Below are 13,016 nucleotides of genomic sequence, written 5' to 3' on the forward strand. Positions count from 1 at the left end.
TGCCAGCATACTATGGGTCCAATCATCCTCGGGTTGGAATACCCCAGGCCCTCAATTAACAGGTTGGAATGCCCACATACTTCGAGTCCAATCATCATCGGGATGGAATACTCACGACCCACAACCATCGGGTTGGAATGCCCGGGTCTATTGACTTTCACGCAAAGCATATAAGCCTCAACCACCAATTAAACATATGCACGTATAACATATGACCACATAACAGTCTATAGACAAACAAACCGATCTAACAGATCATAACCGCATATAACATCCTATCTACTAGGATATTGATCTAACAGATCATAAAAGCATATATCATCCTATCTACCAGGATACTGATCTAACAGATCATATAATACTCAAGCATATAACATATCAGGATAACAATCCAAATGGCCAACCATGGTGCCTTAGACCCTTGTGTATAGTGAGGAAAACTCACCACACAACTGGCGAACTGAAGTGATAAGCTCAAACTCTCAAATCATCGCCACGTACTCCACCGCCTATATTTACCATAGGACCATATTCATAAATTTCCAATTTACCAAAATACCCCAGAAGTCAACTAGTCAACCCTTGGTCAAAGTCCAAGTCAATGGTCAAGGTCAACAGTCCATGTGACCCGACTCGTCGAGTCCTTCCTGAACTCGAGAAGTCGTGAAATCCCCCATTGACTCATCGATTTTCCCTACAATTCGCAGAGTTTATGCATGTCTAAATGTCGAGGAAACCCTATCTGACTTGCCGAGTCATCCTACTAACTCACCGAGTCCATGCAGAAATTCGTGCACGACAATCTTCATCGGACTCGCCGAGTTGACCATGCAACTCATTGAGTCCCTTCGGTCCTTTCTTCATTTAGATGCTTTTTAAGCCATTTCAAAGCTCCATAACATAGATCTAAGCTCCTAAGTCATACTTATTATATAAATTTGCAAACTTTACGTACATGCAAGGTGATAATGACCCAAATCAAGCTAAAGAAGAGATTCCAGGCAAGGGAAATGCACTATCATGCTAAAGGTTAAGACTTTATGATTATAAGGACCAAGATGAGCCTAGATCTGAAGTTGCAACTTCATATCTTGGTTCATCACCCGAAATGAAACACCAACATGCTAAAATGGCTCCAAAACTCAAATATAGAAGGATCTAGCTAGAAGGAGATCAAGGTAAAGACTTGATACCTTCAAATGATGCTAAACTGGGGTAGACTTCAGATCTAAACACGTTCCTTGCCTCAAACTTCTTGATCTTCAAGCTCATTGCAACAAGATCTTCCTTCCAAACTTGAAAATCACACCAAATGGGGCACACACACAAATTAGGGTTTCGGAGCTCAAGGGGACGGTGAGGGGAGGCCAAGAGAGGCTAATGATCCTTTAAATAGGGTGTAAAACCCCGAAAATTAGGGTTTCATCCTTCAGCTCCAACTCATCGAATCGTGTCCTCCGACCCGTTGAGTTGGTCACTTAAATTCGCGGCCAAAAACGTTCCTACTCGACGAGTCAGGGCATCCAGCTCGTCGAGTAGACCTTTCAATATGAAAATAAAACTGAAAAATTAATACCTGAGAGTTGGGGCGTTACATCACCTCAGACCTCCAACGTGTCACCTCCGTCTTTTAACATCGTCTAGACCCTCCTTCGCATCTGAACAGTAATAAACATCCTCTATTTTTATATTCGTTTGCTTTAGGCTTCTCATCAGTTTCATCACCGACTCTGTCAAAGATCTTACACCTACTATTGTTAAGTTCACGCGTGATTTGATTATTGAACTTTTGGAGTTTGTAAATTTTGTGCAGTTTGATCCGTATTTGGATGTAAATTTATGTAATATTATTATGTTGATATGTTTTTTTTTGTCTAGGATTCATGTTTGTTTTTCCTTATATGTTGTTAATCATTGGATATGTGTCATTTTTTGTTTTGAATCCACCATAAACGATGTATGTATAAGCACTTGTTTCTCTTAGAAATCAGTGAACTATATATGTGTATGCCACATGTTTGATGAAAGTAATCAATGAAGGCAGCAGGGTTTCGGCTCGATGAAAGTCCTCAAAGATGTATGTGTAAGCACTTTTGGATTTATCTTTTTTTTTTCAGGTTCTATTGGAGTCAAGGAAAAGTTTTTCTGGATGTAATTATGTGAGCCGAGAGGTAAATATGAGCATTGTTATTTTCCTCAAATTATCTAGTTACCATTATAAACGTTTGGGATGATTCTCAAATTTGTCGATTGCCAACATTAATTTTAGCAAAAAAAAAAAATTAGTTACGCCGGTAGAAGGGAACGATATGATTGGAAGAAGGGAAAAAGGTGTTGGTGGATGCCGATGGTGGTGGTGGTGGTGGTGGATGTTAATGGTGGTGGCGGTGTTGGTGCTCACAATGGTGATGGTGGCGGTGGATGTTGGTGGTGGGTATATAATTATCTGAATGTTGACTGCCACGTGGACATAAGTTGAAGACAAATATGACATGGAATTAAATTAAAAAAGAAAAAAAATCGACATGGGCAAGTGTTAATGGGGAACTCGTTAAAACAAACAAGAATGACTTAATTGACACACATATTGGTATTTCAATGATTAATTGTGCAAAGAAAATATTTTAATGACTAAATCGAGAAAAATGCAATAGTTGGTTGTGCTAAAGTGTCATTTTTCCAAGCTTTAATGGTTATTATAAATTTTTACTAGGACATACCATTGAGGAACATAAATGAGGCTCTAAGACTTTTTAAAGTTTTATTATGTGTCTAAAACATCTTTGGAATGAGTTTTGTAACACCTATAAGTATAAGTATGGGGCTATAAGTTCTAAATCTTAAGTGAAATTAAGTATAAAATATAATTATTTTTAAATAAAACAAAATAAAAATATAACACCTAAGTTTTTATGACTTGTAGGTTAAATACAAGTCATACTCATAGGTACATCCATGTTTATATGAGCGAGGATGTAAAGTAAAATTGATAAATATAGTTTTGATGAAAGTAGATTATTTTTATGGACTATGATATATATATATATATATATATATATATATATATATATATATATATATATATATATATATCTTTATTCTAATAAAAGAATAGTTTTAATCTCCTTTTGACATGTGTCATTCTATTAAGTCTCCTAATTAATGCATATATTATTATTCTTTTGCCATGTGTCACTCTATTAGGCCTCCTAATTAATATATGTCACTTGTCAACCTATTAATTCTCAATTTCAAATTTCAATTTTAAATTTCACATTCTAATTACATTAAATTAATAACATTATAATAAAATTAAAATAAAAGTAATACAAATTATAAGGTGATATAATTTTACGTATTTATTGAAACTAACGATTATAAATTTATATAACTAAAAAAATATCTCTTAATTATAAATTATTTTAAAAAATTAATTAATAATTTTGAGTTCTCACTATGAAAGTTTAACTAAATTTGTAACCGTGATTTCCACGGGTTATAAACTAGTATATATATATATATATATATATATATATATATATATATATATATATATATATATCATACATACTTATAAAGCTAGCTTTTTTTCTTGAATTTCATGCATTTGAAACCCCATTTTTTAACTTCCTTTCACCACATTCATTTGAAACTCCCATGACTTTTCAATTTCTTTACATTAATATTATAAATAAGTTAAATAATGTTCTATAAACAAGGAATGGTGTTTTATTACAATGTCTTCATCCCACATCGATGGTGAGAGTAAACAAGAGAATGTTTCATCTTCTATAAATAGGAAAGGTTGTGAAATGTTTCAAAATGATCAAACCATGAGAACTTCCTCATGCTTACCTTTGTAGGATTTTGAAGGTATTATTTGGTGAGATTGTTTATATTGGCAAGTGTCTGGTTAACTTTTAGAATTCCAAAAATGATTTTGAACCGAATTTTTTCAGGTTTAAACCGTGTTTTAGTTAGAAAAAAAAAATTATGTAGTTGGGTATATTGAGTTGAACCGGAGCTGGATCAATTTGGATCGATAAAGGAGTCATTTTTCTTTCACAACAAACATTTTTGAAACTCCCATGTTTTCCAAATTATTTCTAATAATATTATAAATAAGTTACATAATTTTATATAAATATAACAAATCATCTACTTAAACCTAAAATTATATCTGTTTGAAAAATCACTTTGATTCAAAAGCACGAAATATATACAGAACGAGTTTCACTAGAAAAAAAATATGTAGTTTGGTATATTTAGTTGAATCGGTCCGAGTTTGATCTATATGGACCATAAAAGAAGCATTTTCCTTTCACTACATACATTTGAAACTCCCATGATTTTTCAAATTGTTTCCAATGATATTTTAAAAAAGTTACATAATGTTATATAAATATAAAAAAACATCTACCTAAACATAAAATTATAATTGTTTGAAAATTCGATTTGATCAAAAGCACAAAATATATACGCATATTATATTTTATAAATGAATTCTTTTTTATAATGAACTTTTGAATCATGAAAATACATTTAAACAAACTTTCTATATTAAGTAACTAACTGAATTTATGATTTTAGAATTGAACAAAAAGTTATTCAATAAAAACTTACTTTTTTGGATAGCAACTTACGAGATTATAGAAAAATTGAACTATTGAACAATAAAGAAAGGGTAAATAAGAGACATGTTGTTTTACTAAATAAGTTGAATAATGTTTTATAAACAAGAAAGTGTGTTTTATTACAATGTCTTCATCCTACATCGATGGTGAGAGTAAACAAGAACATTTTCTCTTCTATAAATAGGAAAGGTTGTGAAATGTTTCAAAGGGACCAAACCATGAGAACTTCCTTATGCCTACCTTTTTAGGATGTTGAGGGTATTCTTTGGTGAGATTGTTTTTATTGGCAACTGTCCATTTAAGTTTTAGAATCCCGAAAATGGTTTTGAACAAGATTTTTTTAGGTTCAAATAAATTTTCAGTTGAAAACCCGTTATGTAGTTTGGTATTGAGTTGAATCGGTCCGAGTTTGATCACTTTGGACCGATAAAGGAAGCATTTTTCTTTCAGCACATACATTTGAAACTCCCATGATTTTTCAAATTGTTTATAATAATATTATAAATAACTTACCTAAACATAAAAGGGTAAATGACACAAAAAACACTCTTTTTACACAGAAATTCGATTTTGACACTGTGTTTTTTTTTGTGTCAATTTTGACACTGTGTTTTTCAATTTGTTACAATTCTGACCACTTGACCGGTTAACCAGGTTGCATGCTGACGTGGCATGATGACGTGTCAGTTTTGATGACGTGGCATGCTGACATGATATGCTGACGTGTCAAAATTGAATTTTTTTCTCACAAAAAACACTAAGTTTTCATTTTTTTTTCGATTTTGACACTACGTTTAATTTTTTCTTTCAACTTTGACACTATGTTTTTTTGTTCCAAATCAAACATCATTTTTTCCAATTTTGTTCAATGTTGACAATTTTCTATTTGAAACCGTATAAACATTTTTTTAATACATTTAAACCATATAAATATGTTTTTTTTTTCATTTAAAAACCATAGTTTTGTACAAATACATTTTTTTTACACTCAAACCATATTTTTATGTATAAATATGTATTAGCTATATAAAAATTGTATTTTATATTAATATACAACTTTAAAATGTGTTTGAAGGTTTATAGGCGTGTAGTTGATCAAAATTTGGATATCAAGTTTGCAACCCATCAAATTTTTACATCTTATTAGAAGCTTATGGTTAGTTTGATTCTCATGATATAACTAATGCTTTGAATGTAAGAAAAAAAACACCTTGTATTTCAATAAAAATGTGGTTTTTAAACGAAAAAAATATGTTATACGGTTTAAAATGTAATAAAAAAAATATATTTATACGGTTTCAAATGGAAAATAGACAAAATTGAACAAAATTCGATAAATGATGTTCGATTGGAACAAAAAAAACATAGTGTCAAAATTGAAATAAAAAATTAAACTTAGTGTCAAAATCAAAAAAAAGTGAAAACTTAGTGTTTTTTGTGGAAAAAAAAATCAATTTTGACACGTCAGCATATCATGTCAGTATGCCACGTCATCAAAAGTGACACGTCATCATGCCACGTCAGCATGTAACTTGGTTAACCGGTCAAGTGGTCAGAATTGTAACGAATTGGAAAACACAGTGTCAAAATTGACACAAAAAATAACACGGTGTCAAAATCGAATTTCTGTGTAAAAATAGTGTTTTTTGTGTCATTTACCCAACATAAAATTATAATTGTTTAAAAAATAAATTTGATTAAAAAGCACAAAATATATACAAACCGGGTTTCAATAGAAAAAAACATTATGTAGTTTGATATATTAAGCTGAATCGGTCCAAGTTTGATCAATTTGGACCGATAAATCAAACATTTTTCTTTCACCGTATACATTTGAAACTCTCATGATTATTCAAATTGTTTATAATAATATTATAAGTTACATAATGTTATATAAATATAAAAAAATCTACCTAAATATAAAATTATAATTGTTTGAAAAATCACTTTGATTCAAAGCACGAAATATATACTCGATTATATTTTATAAATGAATTCATTTTATAGTGACATTTTGAATCATGGAAATACATATCAACGAACTTTCTATATTAAGTACCTAACTGAATTTACGATTTTAAGATTTAACAAAAAGTTATTCAATAAAAACTTAATTTTTTATAGCAACCTACGAGATTACTGAAAAATGGAACTATTGAACAATAAAATTTCTGGATAACGTTTTATTTTTGTTATTTAATATTTTATTTAACAAAATGAAATTATTGGCAAATAAAGAAATGAGTTTAATTAAAATGTCTTCATCCACATTGATCGTAAGAGTAAACAAGAAAATGTATTATCCTCTATAAATAGGAAAAGTTGTGAAATATTTAAAAGGGACTAAGCCATGAGATCTTCCTTGCATTTAACTTTGTAGGACGTTGAGTGTATTCTTTTGTGAAATTGTCTTTGTCGACAAGTGACCAATTAAATTTCAGAATTTCGAAAATGATTTTGGACCGTATTTTTTAGATTTGGATCGAGTTTAATAAGGATCCGAGTGTCTTCTGGCTGAGTTAGGCAAACTCGCTTCCATTGGAGGCCGAGTTTAAGTAGCATGTCGAATATTTGGTTGTGTTAGCCAAGTTTTACAACCTTGTATGTAATACAATTTAAAGTTTTAACCTTATAAAAGACGTCACTATTATCATATGTTCTACATAATTATGGTAATATTTATGATACAAAACATTTTTTTTTTACTATTTAAGATAAAAAATTGTCTCTATTATCATATGTTGTAAGAATGATAAAATTTAATATAGATAAAAAGATGTCTCTATTATCGTATTTTGTACATAATGATAATATTTAATATAAACGTTTTAATTTAATATGAAATTATTATTTAATAGATAACAATAACGATTTATTTATTTTTAAAAATTAATTTTTTTCTCTATTTTAATCATATAACTTTGTATATGTAAACCAACTTCAAGTTCCAACATTATCTCTTATAATATAGTTCAACATAATAACAATACTAAAAATAATTTTTGTATTTTTTATGATATTATTATTTAATTGTTAATAATATATGTATCTTAGACTTACGACCCAACCATTTCATCTTTAACACGTTATGTGTATCATAAATTTACAACCCATCTATTTCGTTTTCAACATGTTATATGTATCTTAGACTAACGACCCATACATTTCGTCTTCAACATGCTATGTGTATCTCAGGCTTACGATCCAACAATTTTTCCTTCAACACTCTATCCTTACCATAACAAATAATTCAAGTACAAAGACATTTAGCACATAAAGACTATACTATCAACTCTACTCTACCAGCTCTTTTATATCATAATCATACGTGGAGATATATATATATATATATATATATATATATATATATATATATATATATATATATATGCATGAATATGTATTGTAATATATGGTATTTTGAGGAACTCACTAAACCTCGTGCTTACCCAGTTGGTTATAAATATTTTCCACCTACTCTTTCAGATTGTGAGAAGGACAAAGTTTGACTGTATACACGCGCATTCATATCATGTTTTCCGCATCATGTAACTATACTGTGATATATTTGAATAAATAAAAATGAAATATTTATGATGGAAATCGAGACATTACGGTACGACCGAATACTCTACAACCCTCAGGGTCGACCCTGCTCAATATCTATCTCATCAAAACCATCCACAACTCCACCAATGTACTCTTATTTAAGCGACCCATTGTTCTTAAATGTCATAACAAACATGGGTCGATTTTGGGGTAAAACCAAAACCCATAGTAATAAGTTCGGTTTTATGGTTTTGAAACAATTGGGTTCGATTTTTGGATTAGGCTTGAACCCAAACTCGTGACTTTTAGGTTTTACCCTATTTTCAAATAATTATAAAAAATTAAAACACTTAATCAACCAACTAGTTTAAAGAAACTAAAAGAAGATTAAAATCCAACTAATCTTAAGAAACTAGGAAAGATTAAAAGTTAAAACTAGTTGATGGGTTTTGGGTTTAAAGCTGTAGGTTTGGACCGATTTATGTTTGGTTTTAAGACTATTTGGTCGGTTCAGCTTCAGTAGGTCGGTTTTTAATGTGCAAACCGAGCCCAAACCAAAACGGTTTTAAAAATCTAAACCCAAAACAAATGATTCGGGGTTGATTTTGTTTTTTCAGCTTTATCAATTTTTATTATTTTTTGGTTTTTGATTTCGGTCTTGCTTAGCCTTATGACTCATAAAAATAGAAATTAGAAACCATAGTCCACAGTCCAAATACTTTGGTATTAGTTGGGCTCACTTTTATTGGGTATTTAATAAAAAAAAAAGATTAATCATTGATATATCACACTATCACAAAATTAACATCAATTGAATAATAACTATAAATGCATCTTCCATAATAAAAACCATATATGATATTCTACCCTTATTTTTAAAGAAGACAAATAGAAACATCCTTAGATTAAGGTTGAATAGAAGATTAAAAATTTATAATCAGCTTGAACCAAAACTTTTTGTTTTTAAATTCAATTAAAACCCACCAATATAATTATATATCTGTTTAAAAATGAAGAAAATAACTATTCTCTAAATTTTCAAAAAGTTGGGCAAAAATTCAGATTTTCTACAAATAACCATACATTTTGCAAGGTACCATTCATAATATTTATGGATTAGACATTGCGAAATGCAACGGTCGATGTTGTTTTGGGTCCATTTTACATGCTGCCGTGTGAGAGTCATGTGGTTATTAATTTTTTTTTTTGGTTAATTTTTAAAAAGACTTAAAAATGACTATTTTGGTATTTTTCACTTTTATATAATGTATTAAATATAAGTTATATAAATAAAAAATGTATATTAAAATAATAATACAAATTTATTCAATAATGATTAATAATGTTATAAACATTTAAATTACTCGACTTTCACTCAATCTGTTAACCTTATTTTCGGTATGTCTAATTTATTTATATTTTAATACGTTTTATTAACAAACTAATTACTTGAGTGATCCATTTTTGAGTTTTGGGCCCATTTCACACAAAGTTCATGGTCATGGTCCTCATGGACTCATCGTCTCGTGGATGATTTAAAAAAAAATTTACTAATTTTTGAAAAACTAAAAATAATGGTTATTTTGTCATTTTCACTTTTATTAATATCTAGTATAGTAAACATAACTATAAAAATGATATTTTAAATTAATCATATAGTCTTTTTGAATAAAATGATTAATGATATTATGTACATTTAAATACAACTACTCGACTTTCACTCCATTATACCTATTAACTTGATTTATATATCGAATTTATTTATATTTTAAGATCTTATATCAATATATTAAAATGTATATATTTATCTTATATTCGTTTTGGTAAAAGCGTAAGAATAATTTATCGTAATTTATAAAATCCTCCTTAATAAATGAAAGCCTTTTTGCCACATGTCCTTTTTTTTCCTTCATTTGGACACATGACATTTTCTAGAATTTTTGAATTTTCTATTTTCCACTTGTCATTTTATTGTAATTTTCATTTTATTAAATTAAAACTCCACATTTAACATGTAAGGTAATATATATATATATATATATATATATATATATATATAAGGTATTTATTATAAATGATTTATATATGTAATGTATTCAATGTATTAAAGTCTCATTAATTTTAATAATTTAAATTTTTTCTTATTTTTTTTATAATTCAAACTTCTCAAATTGTTAAAACTTCATTTTTAATTTTTTATTTAAATTAACTCATGTAATACATGGGTCTCACACCTAGTAATTTATAAATAAGTTAGCTTGAAATAACATTAATTATTTGTTACATTTGATATCCAAATTTATCAGACTTGGAAACTATATATTTATGTGTTATAAACTGTTGATTTACAATAAATAGCATACCCTTTGATATAGCTCTTGAGAAAAATTTTAAATACCGGCAATAGTAAAAAAATAAGGTGTATTTTCAAAATTTAGACATGAAATAAACATTTCCGGGTATAGACATGCATTCCGCAAAATCTACTGTAGCTCCGTGGAATGGCAAAATCGTAAATGAATTAGTGTATTAAAAAAAAACTCATGACCCATTCCGCGGAGCTGTAGAGGATCCCGCGGAGATAGCTTTGAGGAATGAATCTTCAGTTTTCTTTTTTTTCTTTTTTTTTTTTTTTCAAACCGATTTTTTGGGATTTATATTCATTCATTCTCTCAACTAATTATTTTCAAGAAAATATTATGATAGTATGAATTTTTTTTTTTTGACAATGTTTTAAATGAATGTGAGGTGGAAAAAAAATTGATCTTTTAATTAGAGATCATTACATAAAAGAATCATCGCAGGATTTTTTTTTTTCTTTTCTGAAGATCCATTTTTTGAAGCTACCTTCGCAAAGCTCCGTGGAATCCACTGTAGCCCCGCGGAATGGATCTTGAGTTTTTTTTAATACACTAATTTATTTACGATTTTGCCATTCCGCGGAGCTACAGTAAATTCTGCGGAGCTACCTCCACGAAATGCATGTCTATACCCGAAAATGTCAATTTTCATGTCTAAAATTTGAAATTACCCCCATTTTTTTGACTATTGTCCGCATTTTCCATCAATTAAAGTCTTTTACCCTTGATATTTTCACTTTTTATCGTCTAAAAATCACCTATTTTTATTTATTTATTTATTTAAATTTTATATTATCACATTCATATGCTAAAAAATTTATGTAATTAAAAAGATACAATAAAATGCTACCCTAAAAAGAACCCAAGAATCCCCAAAGTTTGCGGTTGCCCTGTCTGCTTTGCCCAATTCAAACCTCCCCAAATCCGATCAAAACCATAAGCAAAACACGAATCAGGAGTGCCAATCCTCTCTTCAATCGATCTCCGACCTTGCGATCCGAACGATCTCTGCAACTGCATAAAAACCATGTTTCGTCAAGTGGCTTCTCGCCTCCTCACCCGATCCACCAACACTTACCCCGCCGGCGCCGCTGCCACCCTCCGCCGGCCCTACTCGACCGAGGTCTCTGCTGATAACGCACCCGGTGACAGTGCATTCGTCGAGGCATGGAAGAAAGTGGCTCCCAACATCGATCCACCAAAGACACCGATCCAGTTTATGCAACCCCGTCCCCCTACACCTTCCACTTTGCCGTCTAAACTTACTGTCAATTTCGTTCTCCCTTACGCTTCAGAACTCTCTAAAAAAGAGGTTGGTGTTTCTTGTTTTAACAAATCGTGCAAGCCGCTTTAAATTTCGCTTATTTGGATTTTCTAGGGTTTGATATAGTTAATAATGCGGTTAAGCCTATACGATAATTATCCTAGGTTTTGCACCATATCTCGAAATCATTTGGTTTATTCATACAATATTACAACGTTTGCATTGTAATCAATCATTTTTCATTTTGGGCATTTCTCTGAGTTTGTAGTCTTGAGATCTATTGAAAAGTGGTCTCTTGTCACAAGTTTTAAATCTTTATTGATTCATTTCTGCACAATATGATTATCTGGAAATCTTGAAACTCGTTTTGTTGATTATCTGGAAATGTTGTTGATGTTTTGTGATGATTACAATAATACAGGTTGATATGGTGATAGTTCCTGCAACAACAGGGCAAATGGGTATTTTACCAGGACACGTGCCAACAATTGCTGAGCTAAAACCAGGCCTTCTTTCAGTCCATGAAGGAAACGATGTGAAGAAATACTTCATCAGCAGTGGGTTTGCTTTTGTTCATTCAAACTCTTATGCAGACATATTGGCTGTAGAAGCTGTTCCACTTGACAGAATTGATCCAGCACAAGTACAAAAGGGATTAAGTGAGTTTACACAGAAGTTGGGGTCTGCATCAACTGATTTGGACAAGGCTGAAGCACAGATTGGTGTGGATGTTCATAGTGCTCTTAACTCTGCTCTTACAGGCTAGAATAAGTATGGTGAGAGTTCATTATTTGTTTTTTTTTTTTTAAACTCAAAATAAGAGTTTTCTCTTAACTTTATGGAAATGGGAAGACTTTTGGTAGAATGTTTTGTGTTCATGCTGAATGTGGGATGTAAGATTTGTTACATTTGATATCCAATTTTATCAGATTTGGGTTTCTTGAAATTTGAACTGAAATTCAAGAAATAATATTACTTTTTCCATTTGAACTGAAATGCATGAGTGGCCTCCTACTAGCAAAGAGATGAGAATTCATAAGACTGTGTGTTATACGTGCCTTGCAGCATTGTGGGGTGCTGATGTGGCATAGGGGCGTGGCTTACTAGTAAAATAGTTAAGAGCTCTAAAAAAACACACGTCGAAAAAAATTGTGTAAAAAAAAAAAAACTAAATGGGCTTAATTAATTGACATCAATCAATTTTAACCC

General features: G+C 30.3%; 1 protein-coding gene across 1 annotated transcript; it reads left to right on the top strand.

Moving 5' to 3' along the window:
* Window positions 1-11,383: 11,383 nt before the first annotated feature.
* Window positions 11,384-12,753, top strand: LOC111898639 (ATP synthase subunit delta', mitochondrial). Its single transcript, XM_023894544.3, has 2 exons — window positions 11,384-11,855; window positions 12,229-12,753. Exons 1-2 carry the CDS (start codon window positions 11,571-11,573, stop codon window positions 12,571-12,573), a joined length of 630 nt encoding a protein of 209 aa, XP_023750312.1. The 5' UTR covers window positions 11,384-11,570; the 3' UTR covers window positions 12,574-12,753.
* The last annotated feature ends 263 nt before the right edge of the window (window positions 12,754-13,016 follow it).

This window comes from Lactuca sativa, chromosome 4 (assembly GCF_002870075.4).
Source record: "Lactuca sativa cultivar Salinas chromosome 4, Lsat_Salinas_v11, whole genome shotgun sequence".
NCBI classification, from domain to species: Eukaryota; Viridiplantae; Streptophyta; class Magnoliopsida; order Asterales; family Asteraceae; genus Lactuca; species Lactuca sativa.